Source organism: Xenopus laevis, chromosome 8L, assembly GCF_017654675.1.
Source record: "Xenopus laevis strain J_2021 chromosome 8L, Xenopus_laevis_v10.1, whole genome shotgun sequence".
NCBI lineage: Eukaryota > Metazoa > Chordata > Amphibia > Anura > Pipidae > Xenopus > Xenopus laevis.
The window spans coordinates 68951316-68965971 of record NC_054385.1 but is presented as its reverse complement, the minus strand read 5'-3'; the positions used below and the strand labels follow the sequence as shown (position 1 = coordinate 68965971).

Here is a 14656-nt window from a genome sequence, read left to right as displayed (position 1 = left end):
TCTCTTTCTTTATTATACTGACTTTTCTTCATAGTTTTCACAGTGGAAAACAATTGCCTTTCTGCAGGTGACCTTACCTACTGAATTCACTAATGCCAATAAATTACAAGATATGTAATAGATATATTCATTTATAATGTATCCCAGAGTAAATGTCATTAAAGGTCAGATTTGGAATTACACAATATTCTAGGTACTTCTGCAATTATCATAGGATGGTTAATACAACATTTTCCCCAAATATCTGTAACTTTTTTTGTGGTATGGGAATCTATAAATAATTATTGAGTGACAAAGAGGGCTTAATCCTACAAAGAGTTCCTGGTGTATATAATGGTGCAAACTAGATAAAAAAAAAAAAGAACCAAGCCATAAAATGATTTATATATATAGTTTATTAGATGCAAAAATAAGAGTTAGAAGCTTTTTAGCACAGTAGACCTTTTGATCTAAGGGCCCAATATATAACAGAAAGTATCTATTAACTACACCAGGTGAGACAGAACCCTTGTTCAGTATAATTAGGCTTCATTCTGGCGAAAGACTGGATTACACTTAAATATATGATGATGGTAAATCCAATGTAACAACAGTGTTTCATGCTGAACATAGCTGGAGTATGCCAGATCATGAAAATATCTAAAAAGAAAAGGTGAATGCAAAGTAATGTAATACACCCTGGGGAAAATTAAATGGCCATTAAATATAACTCGTGTTGATATGACAAGGTGGTTTGTATAATTCACAATTCTATATACTGTACATACATACATACATACATATACATGTTTCCACTCCTGACAAAAAATCCCTGCAGTTACCTATATTTGATAAGATACATTGCAATTATTATCAATACATTTAAATCCTCACAGCCAATTCTGGGTTGCTGAGTTCAGTGACCCCCCCCCCCCCCCTACATCTAGATTTTTAGAAACAGGCAGAAAAAGAGGCCTAATAACTCCAAAACCATACAGATGATGTGGACCAATTAGAATTTGTTTAGGATATGTCCATCTATGACATAGTAAAAGTAAACTTAAAGATAAACACCTCATTTGCAGAATAACTGGTGCATATTGAAAAATGCTTCTTCCCAAATATCTAACATGCGCATGTATATTTGTAGATGTTAAAAGAAGTTATTTTATATAAATCAACTTGTATTTTGGTTTTAGTGCCCAATTAAATGTTTTGCCTAAGTTTAGTGCTTTGTATCTTTATGTTCCTTTTTTTCTTTCTTGTCTTTTGGCTTTTTCTCTTTGTTCTGCTTCTTTTCCTTCTTCTTATGTGAGTGGCCTTCTCCATGGGGCTGCAGCAGAAAGAACAGGTCATTACCCACACACCTTGCATAGCTCATCATATATAGTATAACTTTAATTGGATGCAGCCTGTATTCCATCTTGCCATGGTTTGGCTGAGATTTGAACTTGCATCATGAGGTGTAGTGAAAGTCACGTATGGTAGGGAGTCTGCTGCAAATCATGGCTCATTCATCAATAGGTTCTCTACGAAATATGTCTGGGGAGGTTTATATTCAAACAAGGGTAAGTTGTGCTCACCGCTAATTTTTAAAAACAGGCGAGGGTGCAATGACCACAGAATACATATAGACAAATACAAGAGTCCTCTGCACTCAACCCATTATCAATATATTTAAGACAGAGACATTTTGTGCATACTGCTACTGAAAAATGCCTTACCCTTTAAACAAAACAAGGGATTGTTTGTCCATATATTGCAATATATTTAAGCTGGCCAACTACGTCAAAGTCATCCCATATCTGGCCAGTCCTACGCTCAATTTTCATCTGATTCATTAAGAATTCTATCACTTCATTATACATTTTACAAAGGGACTAAGTTTTAGCTGCAACTTACTTCCTGTATTATATGCAGTATCTATTAGTGATAAATCAAATTTAGCTGGACTTGCTGAGTAATCTTCAAAATGTTTCAGCGGCCAATGAGATACTTCTTTTTTTTTATACTAGTCATTAGGGAATTAGTTTCAAACAATTAACACCTGCCTCAATGAGTTTGAGGGTACCATTGTGTCTGAATCTCACTTTCACTTCTCAAGATCTGCCTAGAAGTGTTAAATAGAACCAGTGTGGGTGAATTTTAAATCAAGGGGAATTTCAGTGGAACACCAGTAGCTGCTTGGCTGAACTTTTTCAAGATTACTCAGTAAGTTTAATTGCTCTAGACATATCACTGCTAGATATTCTTCCAAAATCTTCAGCCCAATGTAGTGTTTAAGGAGCACCATGTTGAAGTATTCTTTCTTTCCTTTGGGCATCCTCCTTAGTGAGGGCAGGTACATATATACTGCAGAGTTTCTCCTGATATTTCTGTACCATGCATGCACAAAACGAGGGGCACCAGTCTGTGGGTAACAGCAATTTTTTTCTGTTCTACATACCCTTAATATAACACCCAGTTACTCTCCCAGTCCCTACTGTTGCCTATGAAAGTTATGGGAAATGCTTTTTTTTACCTGAACATTTTGTCAGATCAAAATTGCTTAATTATACAACAAAATCACAACAGCTGTATATTGCACTTACCTTTCCCTCACATTCACTTCCACTGGAGCTGCTTGAGCTGCTGGAATCACTGCTAGAGTGTCCGTGGCCACCCTGTCACAGTGATTTAAGTGATAAAAAATGGTTACTTTTTAGACATATACGTTTTGAGAGAGTAAGTACCCTGCAGAATAAAATGAAGGTGTCTCAGCATGCCACGTACATCAAAGAAATCCCTGATTCTCACATGCCTGTCAATATTCCTGAAAGAACATCCAGGACACTTTTGTCCATCCTTGAATCTGTCACACATTTACATGTCTCATGTCCATAACCTCATCCACTTTTTATTTAGCATACGTTTCTAATGTGAAGTTTCAGGCCAAAGTCTACCCCATAAGAACAGTGACAGGAGGCTGTCCTTAACTTCAGGCTTGTGCAGAATTGGGTGGCACTGACATATGAAAAAATAGAAAATATTAGGAATACAACATGAATAGATGTTACATATCTGTGCCAATATCATATTAAATTTTCATTGCAGTTCTTTATACATGGTATAACTTGGCTGATATCAGCCAACTGTATTTTTATTTCAAAACTTGTGTTTTCCTACAGATTATTTGTTTTTCTACACTAGATGGTGCTAGTACATTACAATGATAAATAAAATGAATAATAGATAGAGAAAAAGATGATTTCTGGGATCCGGCTAACACCTTTCACACAAAAAAAATAGTTGCTATTGTCTAGTAAAATGAAAGTGTAAAGTAGGAGGAATTTATTTATCAGGTGGGTAAAAAGGGAAGTTGGAGGTAGACCTACATTTAAGGGGCTTCCCCTAAATAACCTGTTCCTATGTCTCCTAAATAACCTGTTTAAGAAACTTTTCAATTGGTCTTCATGATTTATTTAGAAATGCATTATCCTTTCTGTTCTGCTGCTTTTTATCCTTTTAAAGTGTAATTTGGTTGTTGGATTTACTGAGTCCAGCTTAAAAAAAGCAAACAGACTGAGACCTTAGTATTTCTTTTAATTCTGTTGTTGCTTTTATATGCTTTGGTAGCACTTTCCCTTTGAGTCCAGTCCCATCTACTGCAGAGTCTTTGGAAGCAGAGACCTTTACCCTTTTGAATAAGTTTGCCCAATCTTTAATGTAAAGTGCCAATAGGCTGCCATTTGATGTTTGCAAAATGTTTCAAGTGCTGTGGGGAATCAAGAACACAATCTTTCAGTGTAACACAACAGATAGTGGTGATGATTACTGTACCTTATGGCCCTTGCAGTGTTCACTTCCATGTCCTCCATGTCCATGGGATCCATGCTTATGATCGTGTTTCACTTCTCCAGCATGACAAGGCTTTTTTGCAGCCTCTTGACATTTTTTAGGATCTGCAGCTGTGAAGAGTTTTTGTAAAGGTTCAGCTTTATTGCTTACATATTGAGTGAGTTTTTATACAATGGTGCAACTGGATGTTACATGGGTTGCCTGCACAGAAATACAGACAATTAGTAACTAAATTTGTTTCAGTTATAAGGTCTGATCCATGCTGATTCTTCATAATGCTCTGCCCCTTCATCCCCAGTTTTAGTAATGAAAAAATGTATCTGCAGGTCAGTTCTCTATTTCTAATTTAGTGAGAGTATAGTGAGTTGGGAGGATTATTGAATTAGTGACAGATATAATTGGCATTGATATTACCAAAAAAAAGGCAGCCAAAGAGCCCACAGTAAATGTAATGCAAAATTGCAAACTGCTTCAAAGTGGAAGTAAGATCTTACAACATTAACAGAAATATAAAATTCATATTGATGCAGTTACAGTGTGTCAAGCAATATTGCCTACATCTTTGGCCTCGTCATTTTAATCTAGGCTGCTAGGGGACAGACCCATTTGCACAAACAATTGACAAATAGGATATGTTGCTGTTTGAGACCTGCATCACCTGGTCATAAAATATGAAATCATCAATCTGGTAGGGACCAGATTATCATAGTTGCAAAAAATATACAAAAAATTTGGAGCTCAGCATCTCCATGAGCAGTTTTTCCTATGTGACTTGATGTGTTTCACCTGTGTTTGGTGCTTGTCTGAGACCCAGACAAGCACCTGCATTTCTTCCTGCACTCCCTTCCCTGGAACTCATGGAAGTTCCAGCACAAGGAAACCCAGGTAAAAAGACTCATCTGTAAGCGCCCTTAGGCTTGGAATTTAAACTGCTATATGGTTGAAATGGACAGGAAGGGTCGCCATCAGGGGTGCACTTAGGGGGGACAGTCATTCCATGCTTGGTAGATTTAACATCTAGGGAAGACCAGTTCGGCTGCACTTTCTGGATTAGCTGGGCCCCACTTGAGTTCATGACATTGCTGAAGCCACGGAAGATCCAAAGCTGCCATCGTCAAGGAGGATGAAGATGATTGAAGAAAAACTTAAGGTAAGTTCCACTGAACACCAATGTTTTTTTTTTTTTTTTTTTTTTTTTTTTTTAAATGAAACCCCTGCCCATATTTTTTTTTAAACTCTTCTATGGGGCCCCTGGCCACCAATTCTTTTTAATCTTCCACCAATTTTTTTTTCAAGTTGTGGGAGGGGGGCTGGCCAATCTCTAATATACAAATGCAACACAGGGGAGTGCACGAAAAACCGCCCAGGTGTAAGAAAAAGCACACTAATAAACAAAATGACATCTAAAAAAACAATAATAAAAAATAAGAATACTAATATCTAAAGTCAGTTTGGATGCTTGTTTATGTCACTTAAAGGTCCCCATTTAATAATAAGTGCATTACGGATAGGGTTGAACAATTCTTCTGATGCAGTAGAGCCAATCCTGCCACCCATAGTGAGAGAAAGAATTTGTATACTTAGAGCATATTAGGGAATATATTTTTTAGAGGTTCTTTATCCTAGTGAAACATAATCTAGAAATATGAGGAAAGATATTATTTATTTCAGTGTGTAAATTAGGGGTGCACCAAATCTGCTATTTTGGGATTCGACTGAATCCTGATTCCTTCACTGATTCCTTCATCAAAGATTTGGCCAAATACCAAACTAAATCCAAACCCTAATTTGCATATGCTAATTAGGACAAGGAATGAGTAAACAGAGCAATGCACAGTTTTGTATGAAGAATAGTCGTGTGATTTTTAGGATTTGGATTTGCTTCATCCAGGCACTTAGATTTGTTTGAATTCAAATCCTGCTGGAAAAGGACGAATCCTAAACGATTCCTGAACTGAATACTGGATTCAGTGCATGCCTACTGTAAATGCACTCAGTTCAGCTGATGGAATTAAAAATGGGTTATTACACTTTGACCTAAAGGATAAAAAATTATTATATTTAAACAGTGTCATTAAATGGAACTGACCCATAAATATGCCACTGATAGAAGTATACTTTGGTCCTGGGAACATGGACAGATCCATAAACATGTCAAAGTTGGACTGATGTGGCAATTAAACATGGCATTGCCAAAATTATTTTCTTTAAACTGATTTGGCACTGCATCTAGTATACTTTGGTCTAAAGCATTTGACCCATTATAATGTCAGTGTCATCAGAATAATTCTAGGAATGGACATATCTTTAGTTCCCCCCTGCATTTTGGCATGTCACTCTTATTAATACATTTGTTGTTAGGAGATACTGTCCCAAGAAAACATAATTTGTAGACTTTAGCCTTAAAGGAACAGTAACACAAAAATATTAAACGGTTTTAAAAGGATTATGCCATGATTTGTATGGTTAAGTTTTAATTTTAAATTACACTGTTTACACTGCAATGATTCACTCTGCAATGTAAAATTTAATTCCTAACCCAACAAGTGTATTTTTTTTTAGTTTTAATTTTGGTATGTAGGCAGCTATCTCGGGTCATTTTGCCTGGTCGTGTGCTTTCAGAAAGAGCCAGTGCTGCACTATGGAACTGCTTTCTGACAGGCTATTGTTTCTCCTACTCAATGTAACTGAAAGTGTCTCGGTGGGACATGGATTTTTACTATTGAGTGCTGTTCTTATATTTACCAGGAACTGTTTTCTGGTTACCTTCCCATTTTCTGCTAATGGACTGCTGATATCACTCCAACTTGCAGTGCAGCAGTAAAGAGTGACAGTAGTTTATCAGTGCACAAGTCACATGACTGAGGGCACCTTGGAAACTGACAATATGTCTAGCCCATGTCAGATTTCAAAATTAAATATAAAAAACATTGTTTGCCCTTTTGAGAAATATATTTCAGTGCAGAAGTCTGCTGGAGCAGCGCTATTAACTGATGCATTTTGCAAAAAAAACATGTTTTCCCATGACAGTATCCCTTTAAAGTAATGAAAATATCATGTATTGTTGCCCTGCACTGATAAAACTGCTGTGTTTGCTTCAGAAACACTACTATAGTTCATATAAACAAGCTGCTGAGTAGCAATGGAGGAAATTGATAAAAAGGCTAAATGGTAAGAGGTTAAATATTGGATAACAAAAAACATCATTATGTTCTACAGAGCTTATCTGCTATCTGGCTGTGTAACCTGAGCCTTTACTCCTTTGAATGGCTGCCCCCATTGCTACACAACAGTTTATTTATATAAACTATAGTAGTGTTTCTGAAGCAAACACATCAGTTTTACCAGTGCAGAGCAACAAAGCATTATATTTGTATTACTTTGAAACACTTTTGTTTTTTGGTGTTACCAAAAAGATAGCCAAGTAAAAAAGGTTCAGAAAACAAGCAATAAGTAATGTATTTTAAAGCAGGAATAAACATTGAAGAGATATGCAGCAGATAGAAGAGCAGGTTGTAATTCTTTACCTGCAGCCAAGTTGAGGTCCATGGTGTTGCCTGGGAGGGATGAAGAGCGTAACTGCAGTTACTCGCTTTGGGAACTGGCATTTGAGAGATGGGTGTGTTGTGGACTATGATCTGAAATGAGATTTAGGTGGGGGAGGGGAGGAGGTGTTTCTTTCATGCAAAGAATCAGCCAGGTGTTATTTCCAACATAGCTAAAAATATCTGGTTACAGTCTATAGAGACAGACTGATTATTGTACAGGGATCATATGCTCTTTCATGGAGATTAATTATTTATTGTGAAGTGTATCGAGCACATATAAAAAATGGCATAATGCCCACCCTGTATACCACTGGAAGTCAGACTGGAAATTCAAGTCAGATCAAATTGTATTCATATAAAAGAGGAGTAAAGGTCAATTGTAAATTAATTTTGTAAATAGATTTAGTCAGGCATCTCAAAATATTACCTAAAATCGTCAGAGCAACATGCTGTGCTTTTCACCAACAGGGAACCCTATACACGGCTACTTCTACCATCACACTGCACACAGTCGGCATACAATGAATGTCTGTCAGATGGGATACATATTAAACTGTGTAGGCAAATATTAATCACCCAAAATAGGCTATAACACACTGGCTGGTGGTATGCCTTCATTCTCAGATGGTTTACAAACATCACATTCCTCAAATAGAGTTTGGCTTGGCATTCACATCTGGCACTACACAGAGACATCATTATCCTAAATAAATGTTTCAGTGATCCTCGGCTGAATAAAGAGGCCCAGTTAAGGGATAAAACTGTTGAAAAGCTGCTAGATGTTATCAATATAAATAAAGAGTTTTTATATTAACCAGTAAAATGATCAGAAATCTTTAGCAGCACTGTGTCTATGTCTAGGGTCACACAAGCTACTTCTAAGGCAGATAACATTTACCCTTTACTCAGGAGCTCTAGGGAAATGTTAGTGTGCATGAATATGTAACAAGCAGTGGGACCATGCTAACTTACCCTTTACTCAGGAACTCTAGTGAGACCAGCAAGGAAGCTTGCTCTCTGAGGATAGGTACAGGGGTGAGCAGGTCCAGACTGAGAATTAAAATAGGCCCTGGCATTTCAGGTACACAGAGGCTTAATCAGCCCACATAGAGGCCCAAACAGCCCCCACCAGCCCACTACATACTGACTTTCTATGGGACCTTATAGCAGCCCCTCTGGCATTTGCCAGAACCCACAGATTACCAGTCCAGGCCTGCGGGTGAGGGTTGGGTGAGCAGAAGCCCTTGCCTTGGCACCTGTATGAATTTCAATACACACCTTTAGACACGCATGTGTAAGTCCTATAACAAAGGACTCATATATATGTAGTAGAAGATGCGACAGGTAAATGATGAGCTATAGATGGATAGATTAATAAGATAAATAAGCCTTATCCTTGAGAGATGTGCATGTTATCTTGTATCTTAAGTTGTGCACAAATATCTTTAATTACACCCCTGTTAACCTGAGCATAATGAACACTGTGGCACCCTTTTGCTGTTTTATATGTCAGTGCTTCTATGGTGTGGGCTTATCACTGGACACAAGTACAGAATAGAATTTTTCTTGGTATATCATTAGCTGGTTACACCCAGGCCATTCTTACTGCTGTAAATCCTTTATGTGCACAGTTTGTATGCTCTGAACTCATTATGCCAACAACCAAACAATTAGTCACATCTTTCCAATAAGTGCAACAACCCAACAATGATAGTGACCTTTTCTCTCAGTGCAATTACCTCTGCAGGGCAATAGGGAGCAAATTGCTTTATTGCATTATCTACCAGTTTTTCCACTGCCATCTTTGTCTAATCTGAGGCACTTTTTCACCTATATTTTCTGTATGTTTTAAACACACTGCACTAAGTTTGGTATGCTGCTAAAAAAATTAATCTTGTTCTGCTACATTTCTTTTCTGGGCTCCATAAATAAAATGTACTTGTTTTATTTAAAGTTTCAGCTGTCTAATATATGTTTGAGCAGGGGCAATTCTCAGTATTGTCTATGACAGGGTATTTTGTAGCCACAAAATGTAGCTGCTAAAGCCAGTTATCACTTTTGTCTATTTGGTAGCCATGACAAGTAGCTGTGTGTCATCACCCTTAGTATGGTGTGGACAGAAGCATTCTTGTGGGGGGATGTAGTATGGCTTGTTAAAGGAGAAGGAAAGTCATTATCCACTTGGGGGTGCCAAATGTTAGGCACCCCCAAGAGAATGTATTTACTTACCTGAAACCCTGGGCCAGTGCTCCTATCAGCAGAAAACTGCACCGGCCCAGGGTTATACCAGCGAGCACCACGGAGCGATCCTCTTCTGGCTTCTTCTGTCTTCTTGCGGCTGCACATGCGCATTAGAGTGAAAAGTTGAACTTTAACTAAAAATGTGGCTTTTTCATTCTACTGTGCATGCGTCTGCCCCAGGAAATTTGAAGACAGAAGAAGCCGGAAGAGAAGCATTCCGTGGTGCTCACTGGTATAACCCCGGGCCGGGGCAGTTTCCTGCTTATAGGAGCACTGACCCAGGGTTTCAGGCAAGTAAATTCACTTGGGGGTGCCTAACATTTGGCATCCCCAAGTGGTTAATGCAAAAAATGTTTGCAAAGACTATTGCAAACATTAGCGACCAAGCATTTCATTGTTTACTCCCTTTTTGACCTATTTCAGACCTCAACGACCCCATGATTTCAAGTACACAGAAATCTCCGGCACACATAGGGACTCCTGCAGGCACCATTCCCCCCCCCCCTCACTTACGTCTATTTTTAAAAAAAAAAAAAGAAAACGGCAGGGAGAGGGATTTCAATGCTATAGAGGAAACAGACTCTGTGGTCCGGGCCCCCCTTTTCCCAGGGCCCCTGAGTGACCATGGGGTCTGCGTCCTCTATAGTTACGTCAGTGAATTGCAGTGAATACATCAATGCTAGTTCTGGTTACCCACATCCTCCCCATTTAAAAAGAAATCAGAAGTCTACAACTCTCCAGCTGTTTTTTTTACAAAATATATTCATACAATGCATGTAGTGATTCTATGAAGTATATGGCACAGTTGTGTATAGGGTTGATTGATGGCAATGTTATGAATAGGGAATAAATATAGCAGAAACAGGACCGTCAATATTTTTTTCCATAAAAATGTGGTAAGCTTAGTTGCTCAGCAAAAAGTTGGCTAGATGTGGCTCTACCTGAGGTTTTTATGGCTGTCAGGCTCATTTAAACAGACTACTCAGACTACTGTGTATGCAGGGGGGTAACTACAGAATAGGTAGACCCTGCAAATGCAGGGGGCTCAGAGGTATAGGGGGCCCATGAGGCCCTAATTAATATATTAATATTGGTAAAACAAGACAGCCTCTGTATATGTTGGGGGCCCTAAAATTAATTTGCTGAGGGACCCAGTAACACCTGACAAGTCAATACGGAAGGTAAATGGGGATTGTAAATAAAAAACAAGATAGTGGGAAGTCACAAAAGTAGTGTTAAGATGAATATGGAGTAAAAATTGTGCAAAACTTTTGTTTATGCCACGTTCCAGGAAATCATTAAACCTAAATCTAACATCAGCTGCTTGAAAGACACAGGTTCAATATCTCAATTGCTGGTACTTCTTTACATTTTAAATAATTACAGTGTAGTTATAGTAGTATTTTCTTAAGTGTCAAAGCAAATTCAATAAAATAATCTAAAGAATTGTTGTGTATGTCTTAAAACCATGGTTTCAGCACGCACGCCCTTCCTAATCTAATTCCAGGCTTATATGTGGCATTATAATTACATTTTAACTGGATTGTTAAGATTATACACTGGGTCATCAGTTAGAGAATACTTATTAATCAACAGCGGGTGTAATAATGGTTTAGAGTTAAAGCATGTAAAATGTTTGTTTAGGTCAGACAGTTTTTTTTAACATCCTTTTTCCAAATTATTTTGGGAAAATGGAGTAACAGTGTTACTGCTAAATAAACTAACTTTTCTGTTTGTGAAAATATTAACACAGGTAAAATCAAGTTAATAATGGCAGAAAGCAGAGTATTTTTTTTCCAGAAAAGGTGGCAACCCTACTTCCTATATTTGTATTTTTCTTACTATTAATAACATGAACATCAAGCATCATTTTTACTGGCCAGGCCAGTAAAATACCAGCCAGGAGAAAACCCTAGTTACAGGCTAAGTCCAGTGTATGTACAACCAATGTTTTGGTCCCCTTTAGGACTGGTCTCAAAGGCAACCGAAACTTTGGCTGTACAAACGAATGATGTTATAATAAACGGATGTTTGACAAGTAAGACCCTTGAGTGCTGATTTTTTTTCTATACGTTATATTTAGGTGGATCCAATGTATCACAGCAACTCAGGGGTTTGAATGAGACTTGAAGATGAATAGGAGACAGACCAGAAGACAAATAGGAAGGCTGCATAGAAAAATAATAAGAAGTAGCAATAACAGTAAAAAGTATAGCCTCGCAGTCCCCCCCCCCCATTTGAAAGCTGAAAAAGGAAGGCAAAGAATTTAGAAACTATAAAAAAGACAAAATGAAAGAAAAGGACATTCTACAACATACTAAAAGGCCCTTTAAAGGTGAACTGCCCCTTCAATTTAAATAAAATTGTGTGTCTACGATCACCGCTGCAGAAGGCAAGAAGAAAATCGCATTATCTCTGTCACTGACCCCAAAAACCAAAGAATCACATGGACAGGAAGGGCTCAGTTTCATTGTTACTCTTATTTTTCATCTTCCATTCTGACTTCCAAATAGCAATTGGTATTCTAAACTGGAGTTGCAGAAAAAAAAAAAAAAATGCAAAAAAAAATAAATAAAATAAGACTAACTGCACATTTTCTTAAAGAAGTGCTGTCTATATCATGTTAAAAGTAAATTTTTAAGATGAACTACCCATTTAAGGCACATGAAGTGGTTTCCACCAGTTTGAGTATTTCTAAACATTGAAGGGATAATTCACCTTTAACATGAGACAAACTGCAATAACAAGTGTAGCTTGACAGAGTAATAGGTTTTTGGCTGCTGGGGTCAGTGACCAGCACCGAATAAAATACAAATCAAATATAATTAAAATCATTTATTTGTTCCCGCAAAAAGAAAAGAACATAAAAAAGGCAACATGACAAGTGCACAGAGATCAGATATATAAATAAAAAAGGAAACATACCAGAGCGCGTAAAGTTAGCAATATTACATCCATAAATGTTTGTGCTAAATGTAGGTGTATATATTAAATAAATAATTGAAATATCGGCACAGGTGACTCTGGTAGCTGAATGTCCCTGGGTGAAGTTGCCATATGGATCATTCACATCGCTCAGAAGTTTATTTAAGAACGGACATTTCAGCTGTTACAGCAGCCTTTATTCAAAATGACACAGTGCAGTATGGAACCCCCATTAATACATAATCTTTGGCGGGAACCTGTGACGTGAGCACAATGTGACGTGACTCAGACCAGTGATGTGGTAGTAGGTAACCACCCAAATCTAACATGTATAGTGAAAAAAACATCACTCCTCTCAAGGGACATAAATATTACAGCTTAGTACTGCGGTTACTTAAAAAAAACATTGTTGCAAATCCTCGTATCGCATTTGTTTCTTAGAAAACATTGTTGCAAATCTTTGTATCTTATTTATGTCAAGTAGTCACATAAGAGTATAGAAGAGTTGGAATAGCATGGCCACAAACAGGTAAATAGAAGTAAAGCAGATGAAAAATGAATGTCGCTTGTGAGGAGTGAGTTTTTCTGGATTTTCTATTTTTTCCACTATGCATGTTGGATTTGGGTGGTTACTTACTACCACGTCACTGGTCTGAGTCACATCACACGTTCCCGCCAACCATTATATGTATTAATGGGGGTTCCATACTGCACCGTTTCACTTTCATAAAGGCTGGTGTAACAGCCGAAACGTCAGTTCTCTATCTATATATAAATAGATAAAGTGTAGGACCATGGGCAATTGTGAGCTTTATAATCACAACATGAATAGTATAAATCAGCAGTTCCTGTGGGGAGCTTGAGTGCCAGTTAGGGTAAGATTTGGGGGGGGCGGCTTTGCTGTCCTAGATACCTGAAAGACCAGCTTGAAGGTCATTTAGGGTGATATTGGGAATTAATTTGCTGCCTATATATTCTAGGAACTATGGCATATGCACAAATGTTTTCCTATATCTTTAAAGGGGGCCATGGCCAAAAGTTGGACCTCCAAGTGTTGAACTGAAAAAGTCTGACGACAACTGTAGAGTGATAAAGACAGGACATATAAAATACATTTATAAAAACAGTATAGCAAAAAAAGTCACTTTTCATGAACGAGCATATACATTTTCACAAGTTCTTAAAAAAAGAAGTTATCCATTCCCTAAAATCGGTGTAGAGCGAGAGTTCCTGGCATTCCAAAATCATTCAATTCAAAAATACTCTCAACTTTTACGATTCTCTAATCAGAGGGATGTAGAGGAAAGAATCCAGGAAATAATTGTATTCCCTGCAGAAATGGAGCAGGGAATTCATGAAATTGAAGGTAAAATGTACATTTATATTCTTTTATAAATATCCATAAAATTCCTCTGTCAGTTCAGAGATGCATCCACCAATGTGCACAGACTAATGTTTGACAACAGCTGGGTGTAAAGGCTTGATCCGCGCCAATCTTGAGAGTCCCAGTCGCAGACCTTGGCTAGGAGACTTTACGGTGACTCCTCCCAGTGAGTGTTTAACACTTCCTACAGTAGCTGTAAATAAGAAAAACAGAGCTGGTTTAATCACCTAAGGCACACAATGCCTGGTTACGCATAGACAGCTTTCTGTACTGGTTGACTGGTCTATAAGCTGATCTATCAAATCTTGTGCATTAAGCAACATGCTGCACTCGTCACCCAAAAACTGATAGATCAGTAAACACATGGGGATTGTCAGAAACCCCATGCATGCTGTTGGACATCCTATATAAAACACAAAATAAAAGGACACTTACACGGATGGATATTTTTGTACATAGCAACGCTATAGGCATATTTTACATTCCTCAGCCTACCATTACCTTTGTGTGCTTGACATTGCACCCACCAACCCCAGCTTGTTTCGATACTGGGTCAGTGGACTTGGAGTATAACAAGGTTATTTGTCAGCAGACTAGGAGAGAAAAAAAATTGTGCAGGACATCCCTTTCATGTGTACGAACTACTATACTATAATATACAGAAAGTGCTTGCACCTCTTGTGTCTAGTTTTAATGCACATTAGGGAATGATGGAGGAAAGGTATAATCACTGGGGGAGCCA

General features: G+C 37.8%; 2 protein-coding genes and 1 long non-coding RNA gene across 5 annotated transcripts in view; 1 reads left to right on the top strand and 2 right to left on the bottom strand.

Annotated features, from left to right (window-relative positions):
• Nucleotides 1-377: 377 nt before the first annotated feature.
• Nucleotides 378-7449, bottom strand: c19orf33.L (chromosome 19 open reading frame 33 L homeolog). The gene is made up of 4 exons (XM_018230210.2): nt 7344-7449; nt 3799-3926; nt 2571-2642; nt 378-1312 (listed from the first exon to the last, which is right to left on the bottom strand). Exons 1-4 carry the CDS (start codon nt 7363-7365, stop codon nt 1205-1207), a joined length of 330 nt encoding a protein of 109 aa, XP_018085699.1. The 5' UTR covers nt 7366-7449; the 3' UTR covers nt 378-1204.
• LOC108698601 overlaps nt 1807-14656 on the top strand; it is a 14513-nt gene continuing 1663 nt past the window's right edge. Inside the window, exon 1 of the long non-coding RNA XR_001932682.2 lies at nt 1807-2190. This is a non-coding gene — a long non-coding RNA (uncharacterized LOC108698601). The remainder of the gene's footprint in view (nt 2191-14656) is intronic.
• Nucleotides 12426-14656, bottom strand: part of rad51ap1.L (RAD51 associated protein 1 L homeolog) — a 10663-nt gene continuing 8432 nt past the window's right edge. For all 3 annotated transcript variants that reach the window (XM_018230209.2, XM_041572927.1, XM_018230208.2), the window contains one exon: nt 12426-14107. In XM_018230209.2, the coding sequence (XP_018085698.1) occupies nt 13980-14107 (128 nt within the window). In that variant the 3' untranslated portion in view covers nt 12426-13979. The remainder of the gene's footprint in view (nt 14108-14656) is intronic.

Bases quoted from the DNA above. Each gene is read 5' to 3' on its own strand.
- c19orf33.L (XM_018230210.2), bottom strand. From the start codon at position 7,365: ATGGACCTCAACTTGGCTGCAG. The intron at 2,643-3,798 runs GTACAGTAATCA...TCACTGTGACAG, and splicing joins AACACTGCAAGGGCCATAAG to GGTGGCCACGGACACTCTAG. The intron at 1,313-2,570 runs GTAAGTGCAATA...TTTCTGCTGCAG, and splicing joins GAAGTGAATGTGAGGGAAAG to CCCCATGGAGAAGGCCACTC.